Source organism: Acanthaster planci, linkage group LG04 (genome assembly GCF_054643075.1).
Source record: "Acanthaster planci isolate LZ-2023a linkage group LG04, COTS_SCS, whole genome shotgun sequence".
NCBI lineage: Eukaryota > Metazoa > Echinodermata > Asteroidea > Valvatida > Acanthasteridae > Acanthaster > Acanthaster planci.
The window spans coordinates 8,284,381-8,306,812 of record NC_141780.1 but is presented as its reverse complement, the minus strand read 5'-3'; the positions used below and the strand labels follow the sequence as shown (position 1 = coordinate 8,306,812).

The 22,432-nt window shown below is 40.8% G+C and overlaps 2 protein-coding genes across 6 annotated transcripts in view; one reads left to right on the top strand and one right to left on the bottom strand.

The window, feature by feature from the left end:
* Positions 1-2: 2 nt before the first annotated feature.
* On the top strand, positions 3-11,551 carry hsd17b10 (hydroxysteroid 17-beta dehydrogenase 10). 2 transcript variants are annotated; one of them, XM_022226829.2, is made up of 5 exons: positions 3-158; positions 4,291-4,455; positions 4,799-4,963; positions 5,675-5,912; positions 8,185-11,551. In XM_022226829.2, the coding sequence occupies exons 1-5, from the start codon at positions 42-44 to the stop codon at positions 8,373-8,375; spliced, it is 876 nt and encodes a 291-aa protein (XP_022082521.1). In that variant the 5' UTR covers positions 3-41; the 3' UTR covers positions 8,376-11,551. The 2 variants fall into 2 exon arrangements, with proteins under 2 accessions (XP_022082521.1, XP_086992351.1); XM_087136225.1 differs by having other exon boundaries at positions 31-198.
* An 842-nt stretch (positions 11,552-12,393) lies between these two features.
* Positions 12,394-22,432, bottom strand: part of LOC110974894 (uncharacterized) — a 39,324-nt gene continuing 29,285 nt past the window's right edge. For 3 of the 4 annotated variants that reach the window (XM_022226827.2, XM_022226826.2, XM_022226828.2), the window contains 2 exons: positions 16,550-16,830; positions 12,394-14,140 (listed from right to left, as the gene is read on the bottom strand). In XM_022226827.2, the coding sequence (XP_022082519.2) occupies positions 13,989-14,140; positions 16,550-16,830 (433 nt within the window). In that variant the 3' untranslated portion in view covers positions 12,394-13,988. Of the gene's footprint in view, positions 14,141-16,549; positions 16,831-18,646; positions 19,557-22,432 lie in introns of those variants that run through there. The other variant, XM_087136224.1, reaches the window with a different exon arrangement.

Below are 22,432 nucleotides of genomic sequence, written 5' to 3'. Positions count from 1 at the left end.
CAATCGGTCGAAAAATTTAGACAACGTGTAAACAGCTTTGCATGTGGTGCGTGCTCGCACACTTTGTACTGGCGCAAAATAAAACACTCTGTTCATTCCGAAATTTGAGTTGCTGTGTTCTTAACATCAGTACAATGTCAAGCATAAAATCATTGAGGGTGAGTGTTTCGTCTTCTGTTTTACAGAATGTACATGTTGGTGAGTATGGTGACTCGCGTTAGGCATGCGAGGAGTCTTGGGTTGATCATCTTCGTGTATCCACAGTAAATTGGGTGCACCAGTTGTGGTATTAGTTTGCAGCAAAGATTTTGCACCGTATCATGAGAAGCCTAATGTTAATAGAGTACCCCCAGCACTATGGGGTCCGTTGTCCGCCGCGCTCCCACGAATGACGTGGCACACTTCGACAATTTGTTGAACAATGCTGAACATCTGCGCAAATGGGTGATGATAGGCCTACTACTATAGGCTTATGGGAAAACTACCTGAAAGCACAAAAAAACCAGAAAACTGCTGAAAACTACTGGAAAAATACTAAATACTGGAAAACACGCTTAACACTGGAAAAAACAAAACAATACTAAACAGGCTACCGGAAACATTTGTAACTTAGCATAAGCCTTCTAAAATTTGAAAACACAATAAGCATGATTGGCCTAGGTTTGTATGATGGAAGACAAAAAAAATAAATAAAAAATAGTAGTGTTGGTTTCCACTGTTTCCTGGTATAAGCCGAAAAAAGGCCATAAATGTCTTTGGCTGTATTTAGTGTATTTTCCGGTATTTGGTGTAATTTTTCTATTTTCTGGTATTTAGGCCTGTGTTTTTTCCAGTATTTAGTATTTTGCCTGTAGTTTTTGGCACTTTTCTAGCAGTTTTGCGGTAGATTTTTGGTGATTTCCATTGGCTTCCAGAAGTGGCGCACGTCACTAATTTGCTGAAATGGTTTGGTACCATTTTATGGTAGCCTGTTCAGTGTTGTAGTACTCGTACTCAAGTACTACTCGAGTACCGTTTTCAGAGTACTCGTACTTGTACTCAGACGTCCAAGTACTCGTACTCGAACTACAGTTCTTGTACTCGGGCTACAAAATACTCGACATCCAAAAAACCGGAACTCGACATCCAAAAATTGTACTCGAGCATCAAAGTACTTGTACTCGATTAACAGTACTCGATAAAAAATCCTTTAAGTTAACTTACTACGGCCATTAAAATAAGGTACCAAAAATTGACCCCAATGAATGGTGGGACCATTAACGTATACGACCCATTCTCTGTCTGTACGCGTACTTAACCAATCACGTACGCAAATTATATTGTGGTACTCCAGAATGGTCCCGCGATTTACTTGGGCATTGGTAGTCTGGTTCCTAGACCCAAAAATTCTAACGACGAACCCAGCATACAGAAAATCACAGGCATGTGAATAATTAAGTCTGGAAAATAGACTTCGCAGCACCGTGCACGTTGTGTCAACTGCTGCAACGCACGCGTAGTGACCGTGACATTGCTAGCCAGATCACTGGTTCTTGTAGCCATGTCATCTGCATTCGGTGTTTCTTTTACACAGTGGCAGGTCTTAGAGTCTCTAAATTAAGATAAAACTGCTTTTGAATGAGAAGTACTCGTACTCATACTTGAAAGTGCGAGTACTTGTACTCGGAAACCAGTACTTGTACTCGGCTGGCAAAGTACTCGACCAGTCTTTGTACTCGGCAGTCAAAGTACTCGGCAATACTTGGTCCTCAGAAAATAGTACTTGACTACAACACTGAGCCTATACCACATTCAGTGAAAATAGTTTTATTTCAATTATGCAGGAAAACGCTGTATATTTGGTACAAGTTTACAATCATCAACAAAATTAAGAAATTTCAAAAGATACTGGAGCATAATAACAAAATACTGAACAAAGCAATCCATGTTCCTGTTAAACTGTAAAAAAAGCAAGCCAAAGTCTACATGTATTGAGGTGGGCCAGTGTGACAACAACAGTTGTCCTTTTTTATTTAAGGTCACATACAATTCGTCCTGTTTGTACAGAAATCTTGAGGAATCTTAGAAGTCATTGCCCAGAAGGTTTTGTGTGGCAGTGATGTGACGTTATTCATGTACATAATGTAGGTAGGCATATAAACTTTATTATCATGAAGACAAACTTTGGTTAATTTTTAACAAAGCTGTAAGAGGACTGAATTAATGCAAATCTTCCTGCGGTCACCACTCCTGGATTGGAAACATGACACTGAAGTAATTAAAACATATACTGGTACATGTATACGACCATATGCTCATTAAAATTCCCTTCTTGTCACTCCAATGCTGTAAATGGGACAGAGAAATTCCTCTTCAGCCGTTGGTTTTATAGTCACTCTTACAGCAGTGCTTTAAGTGCAACCAGCTGTACTTGTCACAGCGAACCCAAAGTAGGAATTCTGACCACCAGTTTTCTTGCGATGTTTTGGCCATCTACAGCTGTCGTCTTCGTCACTCCCATCATCTGATGAAGTGTCAATGGGAGTTTTTTGACAGCATCCACACGTAGATGGTAACTGATTTTGGCAGTGCTGCCGTGGCCAGCTGTTGCAGGGACTAAGGTGCTTACGCAGGTGACACTTGCACAGTTTGGCATTGAAATGGCGGGTGTGATTGTCAGTGACGGTGATTGAGACATGGGAGATATCGGAGGTGACCCATTGTATAATGGTGCCAAGAGGTCTGCCTCTGCTGATGGAGTTGACTCCTTTGATTTTCTTGCTGCATTTGTTACTTTTAATCTTGAAATGTTCATCCTCTGTCAGCATTTGGGCACTTCTGATCATGTGTGGCCTTCTACCAAACATTTCTGGAGATGATGAGAAATTCTCAATGGAGGCAAAGAGAGTAAGAGTGGAAGAATTCCTCCTTCCGAGTGGCTCAGGGAGGTTGCTCAGCATGATGTCAGGGTTGAAATACCTTTGCATCTGGAGGATAATACTAAACTTTCACTGCTGATTCCCATCATGTAAGCTCGGCATGCTAGCAATTTCTTCAACCAGAAATGCAACCTGTGTACTTGTGCCTGTGGAAGAAATGGTGAACCGCTACATTGTATGTACATGTAGTAAGGTGCAAAGTAGCCCACGCCGAGGGGTTGTAGGATGTGTGATGTATGTGGAGGGATGACAAATATGTGAACCCCTTCTTCCCAAGCCTTCTCAGTGATCTGCAGGCTGATGTGAGTAGAACGACCATCATAAAGCAGTGGAAGAGGCCTCATCGAACCAACTTGGGGAAGGAAGTGAAAACCTGAACCATTAAAGAAACGTGGCACCCTCTGTCCACTTGTTTGGCCCTTGTTCCCTTGAAGATGATGTATGGAGTAAGCCCCAGGGCTTTCCTAGAGGCAATGATGGTTTGTGTAAGACTCTGTAGGCTTGAGACAGCATTGACAGTTCCTTGGCTCATCCCCAGAGATTTCAGTGGCTTATGATCCCCCCTGATTCCTGCTTTGTGGTCCTGGTGTATCTGGGCAGGACTGTCATGCAGGTTGTATTTCTCCACAACCTCTTGAAGTTTCTCAAAGTATGCCTCCAACATTGATCTTGATATTTTGACCCACAAGCAATCCAGTCTGTTGGGTTTGCTTGGTCTTATGATTCTGCCAGTGCCCTCCTGATGCAAAGTCAGTGAATGGGCACTTGCAGTCTTGATTCTCACTGTTCAAGATCCGGGCCATTTCTTTGGTGATGTCACAGATTTGACTGTAAACATAGGAGTGCCCCATTTTCCCCACATATGAATGTGTTCGGCCTTTTTTTATGTTTGGTGGAGAAAGTTGAACGCCCAACTTGTGCTTTTCCGAGAAGCACCCCATCATCGGCTAAAAAGAGGGCATCAGTTGGGAGTTTTTATTTTGTTGATAGCGATGCGACTGTGACGTGTGCATTTCATAGTCGTTTGTAAACCCAAGAAGTGCAGTTTGGCACCAAAGGAGCCTTTGTTGCTAAGAAAATACTGCCCTTTCTTTGTCTAGCTCGAGGCCCATAGGAATCCTTTCACTTGATTTCCAAAGAAGAAACGGCCGCAGTAAGGGAATTTTGCCATGGATTTCTCTAAAGAAAATACATTTTATATACTGTAATTTCAATAATTCTAGACGATAATACATAATACAAAATATACCAAAATAACTTCAGAGAAATGAACAACCAGCAGTGTTTCAATAAGGAATTTATTTTAAGGTTTAAAACTGATGATAGCTACACAAACCATGAACACACACTGAAACTGTACATGTGGCTGCAGGGTTTGGTAGGTCTGGTGACTGGTGGAGGTTCGGGGCTTGGCAAGGCTACAGCACAGCGTCTGGTCAAACAGGGAGCCAGAGTCGTGGTTTTGGATCTCCCAAACTCATCCGGAGATGACACCGCAAAGGAACTGGGGGATGACTGCAAGTTTGCTGCGGGAGATGTATGTAAAAAAAGCAGATTTCATAACAATTAGTTTATGTATCTCATAGCTTTGTCTTTAGAAGTGAACATTCCTGTCTAGAATTCTCAACAGATATTGGTCTTAAAAAACATTTATATGCACATTTCATGATGTGTTTAGTTCTGTTCATCAAAGCATGCTTTGATTTTGTTAAACTTGATATGTGAAACTTTATAAGACAAAATCTTTTGCTTTCATTGCTAGATTGCAGAGTGCACTGTACAAAGCAGTTGGCACTTTTATTTTTGTCTTGATTTTTAAAAATATTTTTGAATTCAACATCGTATTAATTTATTCTTGTGTACTTCATGAATGTGTTCAGGTCACATCAGAATCTGAAGTGAGTGCTGCCATTGCAACAGCTAGGAATTCATTTGGTCGGTTAGACCTGGCGGTGAACTGCGCTGGGGTCGGTATCGCTGTTAAAACCTACAACTTCAACAAAAACCGGGCTCACCCCCTAGCGGAGTTCCAGAGAGTGCTTACGGTAGGTGTCCGATGACTTTGCTTCATGTATGTCTTGCATACTGCCATTGGTCTCAGATGGTCATTATGCAATGTTATTCAAATGAGAATGTAATCATGTGTATCACTCAAATATTACTGCAGCACGTGTCTTAGAAAGTAGTGCGTTCAATATTGTGACCAAATCGAAGCCATCTGCTCACCAGTCAATCACTAGTCAATTTTTCCCCGATGAAGCCGCAAGGGAAGTTTTCCCATGAGTTAAGTTCTACATTAATCTTGATTAAGTCAGGCTGAGTCCCAAGTGATTACTTCCAAGCCTACCGGTAACTGACCTCATAAAGTACCAGCAACTGTGCTGTTCTGATCCTTCTTACTGTGCGGTATTGTATTCCCCAATAGGCCCTCAAGGTGATGTTTGAAGGTTTCATACACTCAAATTAGAAATCAAAGCAGTTCCCTCCATTTCGGTATTGTCAACCTTCATACACTGTGCAATTCCAGTGGTGAATTTTCCTCCCAATTTGAGATGTGATGTCCCAAAGAGGACTTCTGTATACTTTAAATAGTCTATTGTGTTGGAAATCTTTCTCAGCCAAGTATTTATTATGATAACCTGATGATGTATCATAGCATTCATGCATCATGATCGTTTATGCTTCGTTACACCCCTAAAGACAAGTGGGTTTCATTTTGTTCTTTTTCTCTCTTTGCCCTCTATATAATCGCTCAGGTGAACACTGTTGGTAGTTTCAATGTCATCCGCCAGTCGGCAGGTGAAATTGGCAAGAATGACCCCGGCCCTGATGGCGAACGCGGTGTCATCATCAACACAGCCAGCGTGGCCGCTTTCGATGGGCAGATTGGACAGGCAGCATACTCAGCCTCCAAGGGTGCCATCGTTGGCATGACCCTACCGATCGCCCGGGACCTTGCCTCACAAGGTATCAGAGTCTGTACCATAGCACCAGGTAAGTGAAAAGGACTGAGGGATATTGGTAGGTGTCATGCTAGATCCGAGTCCATCACAAGACCGGTCATAAATAAAATGGGGTGAGCAGTGACAAACGAATGCTTTTTGTCTCAGCTCACTCACAATAGTTTGCTACTTGGCTGAAGACTGGCTGACTTGTAATAGACTTGCAGGGACTTTCAGTGGACCCAACTATAGTATTGAAAAGTGCCCACAAGCAGACAAGCATGTATGGAGACCAGTGCTCTTGTATTAGTGAGGAAAAAGGAGATAAGGGTTTGGTCAGTACAGTAGATTGCCACTACAGCACTCTCAGGTATAACTCTTCCCCGGGAAAAAAAGCTCTTTTTTGCATTCCCAGCTGTTTTTTCATTGATTGTTTCCATTTAACTTTGGTGACAGTGCTGTTGTTTACGGTGCTTTTCGGATGCAGTGCTCAGAATAATAAGTCCCAGACACAATAAACATGTAAAATGGTTTCTTTTACAACATTCCTACATTTCGATGTGATGACTTTTGTACGGGGCATTGGTACTTCAGCATGAATGATGTGCCTACGCTGACAGGCCATTGCTGCCTGAGCCTGGTGATGGTCCAACAGAAAATTACGCTTCACAGAAAATGAGTCCTGAAAATCGACACAGAAGCGGAAAATACCTACTCAAAAGGAAAAATCCAGTTCTGTGAACTAACTCAGTGAAGCATGTGAAGTGTTTTGAGTCATGATTTTGGGCTGGAATGTTTTCTCTTGTCCACTTCTTGGATCTTGTAATGGTGGGCTCCTTTTGTTGCAGCTTTTTGTTTATATGCCGGAAGAAGACGATTAATGTTATGATCAGAGAGGCCGAGACCTGCTTTTCCATATGCCTTGTAAGCGGTGCCAGTGTTGTCATTGCATTTTTGTCCAAGCACCTGTCTTTCCTGGTGGGAACCTTAACATATGCTTAAGACAGCAGTGATTCAAGTCACCTTAAACAAACTTCAGTGCATCAAGAGCCTTTGTTTCAAGATTATTATTTATGATTTCAGTGAGTTTAGATGAGGCAACGTCAGCATTAGCAGAGGGGTGAATATAAGCAGTTGTCACAATAGTTGGGTTTAATTCTTGTGTAAGGTAATGAGATCTCAAGCCAACAGTAAGCAGTTGGATATCAGATGAGCATAAATGTTCAACAATGCATATATCGATACACCTGCACCAATGCTTGTTAACATATATGGATGTGCCACCCCTGGTAGATTTGCCAGGCTCTGCAGTCCTGTCTTCATATTCACATGAAAAGCCATCAATACTCGTGTCAAAAGTGGTATCAATGCAATGGAACCAGGTTTCACTGAAGCACATTAAACAGCTTCCTTTGAATTCATATTGGTAGCTTGTGCTTGTAGTTTTTCAGCTCGTCAAGTTTGTCCCCAGGGCTTTGGGTATTACCGAAAATAACTGAAGGTAGGGGACTGTTGTATTTTTCCCCGATAAAGTCGCACTCTAATGCCTCCTTTTCTGTCCCTTTTATACTGGGAAGAATTTGAGGGAATGTCCGCCTCCAGACTGGGTGTGGCTCTGACTGTTGACCTCAGTCTTGACAATGACTCCTGGGTATACACAATGGGTAATGGTCGGTCATAAACTGTACTCACAGGAAGATCAGCTAGTTGAGTAGGAAACATGATTAATTACACTAATAAGCAGGGCCAAGAAGATAAACTGCCACACGAACATAGTCCTGCCTTACGGTTAGTTTATGGGTCATTCCAGAAATTAGGGGTCCAAAAGTGTGACATTTTCGAGTCCCTGTTACATCTGACTTTTGTTATTAGTTATGGAAACCATCACTGGAATTGATTTCAAAGTATTAGTATTTGTTTGGCAAGTAATTTGAAAATCAGAAAAATGTGTTTTGAACTGACAAAATCATACGTTGGATGTGACGGGGACACGAAAAAAATGGACCTCTAAGACACAAAAACAAAGCTTTTATTTCCTGTTATAATGGCAGCTGATTTATGGAATGTTGTGCTGCTGTGTTTGAAAAGTTTGTTTCAGAATTTGCTGAGGTGTTGGGTGATAAAACTGTACAGATTGTCATTCATAGCCCTAGAACTGACAGAGGCTGTTTTAGCAAGTACATGTATGTACAGAAAATTTAAAACACCATGTTAAAAGATGCTCTTTCTGACCAAACCTGTACAGTTGTTTCATTTTATACGGGAGATATCTGAATAAAGCGCAGTTAGTATTATGATACCATTTATCTGCTTCACTCCAACAGGGTTGTTTGACACGCCTCTGCTAGCCGCCCTACCAGAGAAAGTCAGGACCTTCCTAGCTCGGATGATTCCCTTTCCCAGTCGCCTCGGTCACCCCGATGAGTTCGCTCACATGGTCCAGTTTATTGTAGAGAATCCCATGATAAATGCTGAGGTTATACGATTGGATGGAGCCATCCGAATGCAGCCATAGACAGTGTTCCATCTTAAAATCTTTCACCCCCACCCTCGGTAGATTTTGTCATTAATTTGACTGCCCCGGTCAATACCATTGTTGAACATGAGTGATTGTGTAAAGTGATCCTGCCACAAAGTTTTGAAATCAAGGAAATATAACATTATCTATGTGATCTTTTATCAGAATTGATATTATGCAAAGGTAGATGACGGTTAACACCTGTTTCATGGTTAAGGTTGGCTGCTTTCAACATGCTGCTTTGGTCAGTCTGTGGGAAGTAGTTCAGCAGTGTTGTAGTTTGATTGTTTTTGCCTCTTAGACTCTGCTTGGGTCTGCCCCTTTAAACTCCCCGATAGCCCACCACTGGAGGCATCTTTACAAGGAAAAGGTCACCATTCAGTAGCAGATCCAGAGGGAGGCACCCTGCACGTCCTCCTCCCATGTTTGATTTTTCATTTAGGGCCGACAGGTCAAGGGTCAAAGTAGCAATGACTCAAATAAAATCATGTTGGCCCAATAACTTGGAAACTAATTGACATATAGACTTCAAATTTGGTTGTAGACTGCTCTTGGTGAAGCCAGTTACATTTGGGACTGAAAGGTCAAGGGCTGAGTTCACAATAGAAATTTTGCAATCGCAAATTGAAGTCCTGGTTTGAGGCATTTGCTTGATGGAGCATTTTTATTTGTGAACACATCAGTTTGGGGGGAGGCTGGATGGCCTATGCCATTTTCAGTATCCAGTGCTTCCTCTTTTATGGCTGCCTTGAATGCTCTTCCTTGAACTTTCATTTGCCTGTGGTATTGCAGTTTCCAAGCTGATCATAGAGGGAGCTATCAAGAAGCTGCACCGAATCCAGCATTGATGAATTTAACAGGCTTACTTGAAGAATTTCAAGCATACCTGACACATGAAGCGGAATCAATGCATGGCATATGAGTACTGTCTTTGGTTAATCTTTAGAGGATTTTGCGATCACATATGTGAGGTACATGTACATATATGCTCAGAACCAGAGTAGATCTGCTGGATTTGTCAAGACCGGTGTGAGTCTGTTTCTTGATATGCTCAGAACTGGAGCAGACCTGCTGGATTTGTCTAGACGGGTGTGGGTTGGTTTCTTGATAGTGTCCTCTATGGTGGATTAAGGTTGTTACAGGAATACAATCCAAATCCAGTCTTGGACCAAGACTAGGACAAAAGCACCATGTTGGGTCCATGCAACGGTAGTTTACTTTTTTTAACCTATTCAGATTTATGTCCTCGGGGGACATAAAGATAAGAGTAAGTACTGCTTTTCATTCTGGCAAAGGGCTGATATGATTGCAAGTCTCTGCAGACCCATACATCACATAGTAGGCAATATGAGAGAGGTCAATTCCTTGCTATTAGAATTCAGTCTAGGGCCGTGTCCGAAACAGGCTTCCAGAGCTATGGCTAGGTCTATTGACTGCGGGTCTCCACACATTTCCAATGGAGCGAAGACCTAGACCTAGCTCTAGACAACAGATTCGGATGCAGCCCGTGTCTACCCAACTCAAGTCTACCTCTGTGGATAAGGACATAAGTTGAACTTATGACGTAAAAAATGCATGTACCAGAAGTATACATGCATATGAAAATGTGGTTTTTAGCTGGAAGGTAAATTCTTCTATTCTTTTATGCAGTGTTCCTGTTACTGTTAGTATTGGCATCTGTAATTGATGTTGTGGTTCACATATTGTTTTTCTTTGAAGGAGGGTTGGCCGGTGGGGCAAACCAAGAGGGTACAAGAAATTTACTGCTCCCCCCCAAATTTTTAATATTGTGTGATGTTTCTTAGAAAGAAATTCCAGACAAGGTTGGCTGCAAAAAAGATGTTTTTTTCCCTCAATCGGGAAATGAGAACCATAGAATTACATGTAACTACATGTAACCCAAATAAGAGTATTGAAAAGTCATGACATTGCTTTAATTGGAAAATTTACTTGGCAGGCAGTAGAATTTGCCCAGAAAAACATTGGGTGACTACTTGGCTGATATTTAACTGTTTTATCTTCAGGAAACCTTGAATTCTCAATGGTGATTAGTTGATCCGTGGAAACAAACAGTGTGACATATAACGGTATTGCACAGTTCATATCAAACCTCAGTAATGCGCTGTTCAAACTCCTCACAATGTGACATTTTACACTAAAAGCAAAACGCACAACTGCAATAATTAATTTCGACTCAAAGGTGGCAGGCTTGTGCACATAGGCCCCAATAATATCTTTATCGCTCGTTTGCTTGAAGATAAATTCATTGTCATGCTTGTGGAACATGAAATAATGTAGTGATCTGTGTCCCATATGTCGTGAGGCCTTTGGGACACAGATGCACTACATTATTCCGTGTTCCACTCCCACCCATGTGATAACTAATAGTATCTTGGTGTTCATTTTCAAACCATTTGCTAATGATCCAGGAGCTCCGTTCTTTGTAACATTGTGAAAATGTTAGAAGAGAACATTTGGACAGAGTTGTGTTTGGTTCGAAATAATCATGTTTAAAAATTCAACCGAAACAATTTACTGCAAAACTAGGGATCATGTCTTATGGCTTGGTCACACCATGATGGAAAGGAATGCAAGACCGAACACAAGATGTAGACATGACATCGGCTGTGGTGGTATAAAGCATTTTGTGGTGTTCAGTATCAAGGATTTTATTCTTCATTTGCAGGAGTAGTGTACGTAAACCACATGTACATGCATTTATCATAGGCCCATGCACGGTACTACGTCATGTAAATGTACAGGTTGTGTGACCTGACTGTACAGTACATCCCTCTTGGTTTTGTGCTCATTGTCGTGTTACTGATTGCTGCATGGTGCCTGGGCATTTCATCAACACTGCTGACTGCAGCTTGAGATCTTTGTTGTCTGTGGGCCCAGTGAAAATACGTGTAGACCCTACCCATGTGTATTGCTGCTCACTGTTGCTCAGAACAACAGCATGACTTACTTCCAAGTAGCGTTACATTTCACGGAAATCTCTTCAAACAAAAATTTGAGATGCCTGCATGATTCATGAAGTATTCAGATATAGAAATCAGAGATTCTATCCAAAGTAATTGCATGTAAAATCAACAGTTTGTAAATTTCAAGTTTGGACTGTAAAACGAGAGGTCAGTGCCACGTATTAAAGTATCAGATTTTCGGCACAAACAGGAGAGTGTACTAGGAGTGTTTTTCTTCTTGGAGGGGGCATTACATCTAACTGTAGTTGGATTCCCAGCACTGTTGCATTGTTATTCAAATCCATGTAACCGTGGTACATTTACCTTCTAGTCTCCTTGATTTAGATTTGAAAAAAATTGTAATCATCTCATTTACGATACCCCCCCAATTTTCCTAAACATCAACCAAGACTTCTGCCACATTCTTGGCAACTTTGAGTTACTCCTACAGAGGAATTTCTTAACATAAAGCCATTTAGTAAATAACAATTTCATCGACACGTGTATTGAAGGCCTAGTGCACACTGTGTGCCATGCTTTTCCAAAACCCTGAGCCTTTCATCAAGGTAATCATGGCTGAAGTGGCATTGGGTAAAGTTACAAAGCCACCAAGAGACCGGAGTACTGACTACGTGGGTTTCCATCCCAGCTGTTGCTGGCTTTGTGGCTTGGAAAAGCGTATATTTTGGCCTGACCTCTCTCAGAAAAATGGGTGCGGTGTGAGAATAGTATCTTTTGAGTTTCACCAAATTGATATCAAAATGACTGTAAAGTGTGACAGAACAAACTCCTCAAGGCTCAGCTTGTGAAAAAAAAATGCATTGTGGCGATATGAGAAAAAAATGCTGAGGACAGATTCCTTCCCCCTGGCCCTTTTAGGGTTAACCTTTGACCTTCAGCATTCCTAGGAGCAGTTGTTTAAGCTGTTAAATTTTCAGTGTCTTGAGATGGCCCTACCAATTTTTGAAATAGTCTCAACACAAAGTGCATGCTTTTGCTGAGCTTCTAGGTGGACTTCAACATGACAACTTTCATCTAGCGCCACAACTGTGTTAGTTGTAGTTTCAGAACTTTATTTCTCTCACAGAGACGTGATACACTGATTGTTGTGAATTACAGTAGATAAAAACACTGCATTAAAATAGATGACAAAATGTGATACGATAAAAATAAACATAAAGAAATAAAAATGAACCAAATGAACAATTGAAAAGAATGGTAGTCTTCCGTCAAAATGTGCACAAAAGCTGAAATTTTGTTAGGATTACATTCACAAAAGACAGCATGAGTTACTATCGAATCAACAATACCACTCAGTGCACACCTTGGCATATGTGTAGCTCTATGCTCTGAAAAACTGCTCAAATGATAATTTTTGGATCTCCTTCACATGATTACAGTTGGCTGGGGAGCTGTTATGTTAGCCCCTTTTGTGCCCAAAATTTCAAACAATTCGACATCAACGTCAATTCAGTTTTCTTTGTCTCTGAGTACTCGTGCAGTTTCAGTGGCCACTGTGACCTGAATAACTGACATTCATTTAGATGGCCTCACTCGCTTTTATGTAACACTTCCGATGGTGAGTAGCCCAATGATTTTATCATTGGATGCCAATTAACTACAGTACATGTACATTCAGAAGGGATATCTGCTACATGAAAGTTGCAATGCTGGTTTTTAACAAAATGACTTTTGCTGTAACTCTTTATCTTAGATAATGTTATTGGTCAGTGCCATACATTGCTTATTTAGAGTTTACATACACGTAGCTCACATCCTCTTGCAACTCATACGGGCAAAAAACTGTAATAAAGGGTTTGGTCATACAAGGATTGATTAAGCAATTTTAAAAGTTTGTCTGCCTGCAGGCCTTTATGAAGAAATCTCGGTACCTCTGGTCTTCAGATTACAAGCAGCACTGGTAATGCTTTATTATAGTGTCCAAACATTCCAAGGCACAGTGTAGAAGCAAGCGCACATCCTCTTTTCTCTTAAACATGAGCGATGTAAACATAATCTTTTTCTTAAATGAAAAGTTTTCAAATGGAGCATGTAGCTTGATTTAAATTGCTTAATTTGCTTAACACGAACTAACATATTTGGTAAAAGTGGTAAAAAATGGTAGAAAGCTACTACAAGACATATTTACATACATACATACATGTAGACTGACAACATGCACTGGGACCATACAAGAATGCAAAACAGGTTGTATGAAGATGAACATTGAAGTAAAGCTGCTTTCCTATGCCCCCTCCCCCCAATTTCCTGATACTCCTGCACTGTGCAGGATGTACTGCTTAATCAAAAGAGTGCCAGATCATCTTTCATGCACGTCTTCAAGCGCTTCTTGTAACTTTGACTTTATTATCATTGGTGTACTGCCAGACTGTCATAGCTATGCAGTATACTGTCTGGTACCACTACTAGTGATCTTCACATTTTATTATGACTTTCTTTTTTGGTGTCATACATGTAACTCATGTATGACATGAGTGGATGTAGATTTGTTTGAAAAGTTTGAACAAATATTAAAGACAGCCCCACAATTAGTCAAGATATTGTGAATAATGGAACTGGCTACTTTATTCTAGATATGTTCTGGTTACTTATTAAATCCCGAGGGGGGGGTCTGGAGGGGAGGCCTCTAGTATGCATTGGGACTGACATCGATACTGAAGACAGCGACGGTAATAGAAAGCAGCTCCTCTCGTTGAACTTGTACATTAAAGAGTTGCATCTCCAGACGAAGGTCTGTCTCATAAGGCCCTACAATGGCCTCCTCCAGGTACAGAGTTCCTTCACAGAGGGGAATTGAAAGAAACAACACCAAAGAATTCATTCATGGGATCACTTGGTGAAACTAGAATGGCAAAGCCGCCATGGCTCACCACTTGTTATGAATTTAAATTCTTTCCTGTAATAACAGCTTATGTTAAGAGACATGCAAGACATAAATGACTGCAATACAGATGTACAAGATATTTTATCGACCTTAGCAATAAAATTCATTATACTCTAGGAGAAAAACCTGTTGATTGATGATTAAAATTCCTCTTAACCCTAACCTTCCCGAATCACACAGAATTAAACGGTTGTATAGTGTTTAATTCTGTGGGGATAGGTCTGGTAGGCCCATAACAGCTGGCTTTGCATTGGGTTTAGTATACCTCAACTTTGTGTAAATGGGGAAGGTTAGGGCCAGCAAACCTTGGGGGTTAGGGTTAAATACAGTTTTGCACTTTGTATCCAACCCCATCATCCTATCCTCTACAATTCATCATCCTAAATCCCATCATCCTATATCCCAATCCCATATCTACCGTATCTACTTTGACTCCACCTCCAAATCCCATCTATATCCGATCCCACATCCATCTTATCTTTCCATCCATATCCTACTCCACCCCTCCATCATCCTGTCCATCGCTTACTCCGCCCCTCCCCATCATCCTATTCATCTCCTACTTGCCCCCTCCCCATCATCTATCGTCTGGACGGCCGGCCGGCCACACTGATGGACAGACAGAAGATGGAAATCGGTATTACATAGGCTCGCACTTACTTCGCAGCTCGCAAAAAAAGTAAAATAAGAGAGGAAATTTAGAAAAAAATACTGTCTGTATGTGAAATTTCACTGGCAAATAATGCAAAAGTAGAATTTCAACCCATCAAGAGGTGACACTGGTTGATAAAAACTTATTGTTGGCTACATGTCATCTAGAGCTCCACTGCAGAAATATCCTCTTTACAAGCATGTATTATGTACTCTTCTGACACTTTCCTCCCCCTCCAAAAGTATATGCAAGAAAAGGATGAACCAGATTAGCCTTAACAGAATGGAAACCCTTCCCCTCCAAGTGTTCATGCAGAGGACAATAAAAATGACCAAGCCCTAAGAAGGTGAATCACATGAAGACTTGTTGAGCCAGAGTAGGAACACTTGAAACAATTCACAAATCCATGGGTGTATTCTAAAGTTATTGAGGGCACAACTTCTGTAGTAATTTAAAAATAATAGCTTAAAGATCACAAACTACATTTAAATCAGTGTGTGGTAAGGTTTTTGTCTTCTCCCTGGTTTATTTTGTTATAAGAATTGTACTTTTGGCTGTTTTAAATTAATATGCATGTAGCTAACTTGAATTCCAGTTATTCTACATAGAATTTCTGAAAGCAAGGGATTGAAAGCATTTTGATAGAAAATTTGAACTTAATTAAAAAGGTCTGAAATGTGCAGAAATTGTACACACTCTTATATTTTGGGATTAAAAGAGAAGAAAGGTACATGTGGAACTAAAGGGTACTTGAACCTAAATTATGAAATTAAAATTGGATACAACAGAAGTGGAGATGAGCTCATATAAGAATCTTAACTTGGTAGGGACATGGCATTTCAGATGTAGAAGAGCACTCTCACCTGAAATCTGAACAATGCTAAGTGCAGTCCAGAGAATTCTAAAGATTTCATTCATGTGTACATCTTTGCTCAAACCAGTTTGGCTCCTAGCTCAAATTGGAATGATAATCAACAGGTAGGCTTCATGTACATGTCCAAATGATGGTACCAAAAGTCTACAAAGTGCCACTGAATGTACAGCAGCTTCTGAGATTCTCAAAAGTTTATTGGTCTGGTGTGAAACTTTGATTTCTCTACTGATGCATGAAGAAGTATAGGGAAAGTTTGCCACAGAAAAGGCAGATTTTAGCTCTGGCTGAACATGTTACACACTCTGGATACAAGTTGGCGACTTTGGAAAATGTTAGTAGCACGGGAAACTTGTTTGCCTTTTGTTGCCTATGATCACCAAATGGGATGCGCATACAATCTGTCCCACTTCCATCAATGATGCATATGATGCAAAATATTGTTTCAGGGTTCAGTCTGGGGTGAAGCCAGGACCAATGGGGTATCCAGAAGGGAGGGGGAAAGGGAAGGGGGCCATTTGCCCCTGGAGACATGTTTAAAGCACAAAACTTTCCAAATGCTACTACCAGGGAGGGGGGATTTCTTTTACGGATGAAAACAAATTTTTTTTTACCTCCATTTTAGAAATAAAAAAATCTTATTTGCACCCTGTGACTGGATCCAACCCTGGCCAGGCTTCAAGCCAAATCCAGCCTTGGGCCTAAATGGACTTTAGAAACATTCTCTGACCAGTGCTAGTCTAAAGCTTGTGCATTGCAGGACTAGCGGACTTCACTCACCGACAGCATTCCAACGGTCATACCCCTCACGGCTGACATCCTTTGTCACACTGAACAGCCCAAGCTCATTGCCTTGGGTCAGTAAAAACCTCAGACCCTGCACCTGGGTGTAGGTTAGGTCTCTAATCTGGAGGCGGAGCAGCAGCACGGGCTCAGTCAGGTCGCCGTTCACACTCGGCAGAGCGATCTTGTTGTAGGTGATGAGCTTGACCAGGTCATTGATACAGCTGAAGTCGTTGTTTGGACACAGAGAGACTTTGACACAGCGAACTTCCTCACCTCTGTGGGATAATCCAGGAATTTTACACGTAGTGAGATAATTTTTTTGCGTATGACTCCTGAAGTGCATAAACAGTACAACAGATGGCTAATCTAGTGGACACTTTTGAACGATATTGGTAATTTACAGTTAAGTCACAAGCACATGTAATTAAGTGACAGCATTAAAGCATGGACATTTACATGTATTAACTGGGCATACTTTCCATGCTTTGGCTGTGGATACACAATTGGATCATCCTGCTCATAATAATCTAGACTCGACCTTTTTGTACACAAAGATTATTGACACCAAGCAATGGGCCTGGTTTGCAAAAGGCATGATACCTTGACACAGGCAGGACATTGGCTTTACATTTTAAAAACACAAAATAAGTTTACAATCTTTAGTCCAAAAGAGGTATTTTCCTATCTTTAGGTTTTACAGTGTGAACTCTGGTCTTCACTCCTCAACTTGCCACTCAAGCTTCTTCTTGTGGTCCTGATACATGTAGTATCAAACAGCCAGAAATACTAACACGAGTGATTGCTGTGTGGGGGGGGAGTTATTTTGCACTAGTTCTTAATGGTGCAACTTCCTATTTCTGTGAAGACTAGTCGGGTAAGCAGCAGTACCCGTATCACAACAGATGAACTGTGAGACCAATAGCTCAACTGACCCAGTTGTTGCTAATGGCTTGCATACGAGTCCACTCAAAAATTTCAAAACAATGTGACATTCACAGATCAGGTCACCAGCAGTAAAGCTTAAAGGGTTTATGTAGTTTTCTGGACATAGGCCTATTATTTCAGGATTGGATGTAAATGGGCATGTTTCCTTTTCTTGAAAGAGGCCTCAATCACTGGTCTCAATATGCACTGGGATTATGTTTACAAAATGCAAGTATAGACTACAGCTTGCAATGTTACATTAACCCATGAGTAATAATTTGTAAATTCAATGTGTTTGTCGCTGAAATTAAGTGTTTGAATTTTGCTGCTGCTTTTTGACTATGAAAAATTACTGGTTTAATGCATCTTACTTGATTGATAATCTGTCAAAAAGAGTAAAACCTTAGGGTAAAATTCAAGATTAAGTAATTAAGCAATTGTAGAGTGTTTAAGAATGTGTGTCTCTACATGCAGCATGTTTGATTTACTCTCCTGCAATAACTCATACAAGCATGACTGCATTCAATTTGATGCTCATGTGACTTCTCTTGCTTTTACTTGGGTCTGGCCCAAGTAACCAACCTAATGGGCCGGTTACTCAGGAAAATATCCCACAATACAGTTTAACAGAATGGCTGATTACATGAACATGTAAGTGAACAATATGGCTGTAAGGTTGGTGATGCGAGGTGGAGCACCACTGACCTCACAGCCAAGCATCCGTTTCATGCCTCAGTGCTCCAGGGATCCGAGCCAATCCCCACATAGCCCTTAAATACTAGCACTCAACCGAAGTCCAGCACTCCACTCCCAAGGATGACCTGAGCACACTGGTCAAAACATCAAGTTCACACTCAGTGGTTCATATCAAAACCATACCTGTTCCAAAAGAGATCTATCCACACGGTGTTACCACAAGCCCTCCATTTAAGGCCAGATATACTCTTATTATATATGTGTGTGTTTGTATGTTCCTGTCTTTTGATAGTTCAAATTCGTGTTGCATATTTAAACTCTACATGACTACTTGACCCATTTGGAGCACCTTGAGCAACCCAAGATCAATCATTTATAGAATACCAAAGTGAATACATCACATGCACAATTAGTGTGTAAAAGGCATAAGCACGAGAACCAGCACACGAACCAACACGCACACGTACTCCATTCGTTTGCATTGCACTTTCTTGTTCACAGTGACGTCACACTTCGGTACTCTATTGCCACATATGCAATGCTCGTCTAAACCAGTGATAACATCATGAGTAAGTGCCAGGGAAGTAAGTACACATGCTGCTGATAAATGTAAAAGTACTAGAGTCTATATCTTGTTTCGTTGACTGCAAATTGATGAAACCAATGCAACAGAGTATTGTCATAGAAAAAGTTCATTTTTGTTAAACGAACAACGTTTATGTTAAAACTGAACAAAAAAATGGATCCCAGATTTTCTTGAAGAGATACGTGAACTTCTGATATGGCACATTACCAGTGGATGAATGCAATAACCACATAAAACAAGTAATTAACAATTAAAACCAGATGATGTTGATAAAAAATTTTAAAATTCTATGTGTCCTTATATTTTTGGACATGCTGAAGGAACAAAATTATGACTGTTAAGCTGCAGTATAAGAAAACACTCCAAAATTGTTTAATTGGCCAGTCATTTTGTGCAGCTGAGCTGATTGAACATGGCAGCCCACAAATCTCTCAAAAGGGATGCTCCCCGATATTGAAGAAGATCTTGGAAACATATCGTGCGGCCAAGGTTCCTCTCTGATAGACTTCCATCTCAACATCCACGGCATACTCCTTGGGGCCTTGAATGCTCCGCATCACCTGGATGGTTGCCACATAGGCACTCTGCATCAGGGCAAACTCGCCACCTTCGTGGCCATCCAGGAACTTAAAGTGGTAGCTGAAGCGACGGTCAGGGACTGTGGCAATCTTGAAGAGCACGGCGGGGGCCAGGAAGTTGGAAGAGAAGGCGATGTAGTTGTACGAGATGGAGAGGGGGAGGTTCTGGCAGTCAGAGTCTAGGATGGAGCATCGACGCCGTACGCACTTGTTGGAGCTGGAAAAGTCATACAAAATACCACTTTTAGTCACTGTCTGGATGTAGGGAAGGGAATCTGTGTTTGAATTTTTTTTTAATTTTTGGAAACATTCTCACACAACACTTAAATGTTTAAGAAATTCTAACCACCATGCAGGTCACCTGCAGGATTATGCATGTCTTTTCAGGTTGGTACACTAGAAGCATTTGCAATTATAGTTGAAATGTTTATAGTACATGAAACAGACGTGCCACTTATTTGAACATGCTTACTTCCTGATAACATGTCTCTAATACAAGAAAATGGGAGACAGTCACTAGGAAAGGGTGATAAAAAGCAACCAAAAGAAAGAATCCACACTGTAATTTCTAAACATTGGGTAAAATGAAAAACAGAAAGTAACACACTCACCTTGACACTAAAATGGTCATGGACAGCATGCAAGCAATGTCTGGCAGGCAGGGAGACGTGCAGAAAGGAACAGCTAGACATACTCTGTCTACAGGATACCACTCCAACATAGGGAGTCATGAATAGACTGAAAGCATGCTTTGCAACATACATGTACATGTATACCTGAACGCAGACACTGATTGTAATAAAACTGCCAACACCAACATGAATATCTTACGCCTAGTTTCTACATGGTCATCACAATCACAGACACTCTGATGACGTGCAATATATCAAGATATAGACAGTTGTACTTGTAGAAGAGACGGCGCATGATGCATTCACCCCCCCCCCCCGAACGAAATGGCATCTGAAATTCTGCAAATTTTTGTCCACCGGGGAAAATGCCTTCTTTAGAGGGTTGCACATTGTAGCTAAAGTGGTACAATTCAATGAATTTCATTCATGATAAGCTATTTTGTTGACAACTGAGGTTTCATTTCTTAGTCACGAGGAGAAAATGGGCTAAATTAATGCATGGTACTGGAGCAATAAAGACATCGTTGTACATCCATCATGCCAGCACATGTTTCTATTGGCTTATACTCTCAGATCGGTTAGAAAATAGAGTGAACACGATACAATTTTGTCCAGTGTTGTAGACAAGACCAATGAAGACCATCACAAGACCAGCACAAAACCAACACAAGACCTCCACTCTGAAGTCAAGTCACAAGCCATTCAAATGAACTGCAACAAAAGCATTCCTTTGTCGTTGTTCAACCTGATACTTCTGACTGGTCTTGTGCATAGTCTTGTATCTGGTCTCGGCTACAACACTGATTTTGTTAACTACAGAATATCTGCATCTCTGTAACAGTAGCGACAAAGTGTTTCTCGTGATTGCATACCATCAGCGGCTGTTTGGCTATGCTGTCTGCAGCTCTTTACATTGATGTAGAAACTAGGCTTTAAGGGCACCTAGAGTCAATTCACTCGAACCCATTTGCCCACATCATCTCTTGGTGTGTGGTACAAGTGAGCAAGAAGGGAACTAAAATCAAGCTTCCTATGGACATTTCTTAAGTCATTTTTTAAGAATTGAAGCTTCTTCGCTTTACAAACTGGCAATCCTATGCTTTCCAATTTTTTTTAAACAAAATGATGAACAAGAATCATTTGGGACATTTTCAGAAATATTCCTCCTCTTGCAACCCACCCCTTGTCCATAAATCAGATATGGTGAGACACCCTTGGGAGGACCCATACCCAGCCAGCTCCATAGGATTTTCTTGACAACCATACTACTTACCTTGTAATCATAAGATACATCATGACCCATTTTCTCCTTCAACCAACATACAATTGCGAGCCACAAAACATTTATACAAAGCGTTCATGCATTAAAGAAAAGATTGGTTGTGTCTTTTTTTTGTCAAGAAATCCTGCCTTATCATTAAACATGTCTTCTATCACATGACATGTACACATACAAATACATGACTTTAGAGAAACTAAGAAGGGAAAAAATTTGGAGGATACTACAGTGATAATTTCTTCAGCTAAAATACCGCTTCAACAACACTGAATGAAACAAGATGATGAAAAATGAAAAAAAGAAAATACAAAGACAGTGTGACAATTTCTTCACAACATTTTGGGGTCATGGGGTCATGTCATGTGACATTATTACACTGGAAAAAGCAAGCCACTTGGTGCAAGTGTACATCACTTCAGAATAAAACACAAAATAATAGTGCATTGTGCAGAGATGCAAGTGACATGTACACTTAAGTTACACCTTTCATGGCTTGGGGAAAACATCCCAATTTCTCCGGAAATTGACACAGAGTTTTAAAATCCAACTTTACCCTCTTTTAAATACATCAAAATGTTCTTAATCTTGTCCCAAAAGTCTTACATTTTCCCTCAAATTCACACATTCTGTGCTGAGATTTTAGTAAAGAGATGTTGATGCTATCTACTATGACTGGAAACAAGAAAGGGCATGTTTTTTTCACGGAAATGACTATCCGTTGATGGGAACCCAAAGTATTATGCGCATTTGATGTGAGGCGTGCTAGGCACGTATGATCAGTCTATGTTGGGTGTACATGTGGGTGCATTTCTACTCAGGATGAATAAAGAATGTGCAACTCCCAGCTGCATGAGTCCACTGTTCACTCTTTCTTAATTACGGACTCATATGACATGTTAAGTTCTCCCTCTACCTTTTGGCGGTGCTTGGCAACCATAGTGAAAACTTTTCTGAATTTCTCTGATTATTCCAAACTGGGCCACTTATCCAAACTGGGTGACTTATCATAATATTGCTGTACCGTTGAGATGTGACTATTACGATATCACTTTCTTGCTTGCCCCGTCAGCTGACTATGGCCTTGTTCTTCAAGTCAAAGCTCTGCAAATTTGTAAGGGTGCCAAAAAATGGCGTCTACAGACAGCAAATTAAAACTGTGAACTGGTAGTTTTGGGGTAAGTT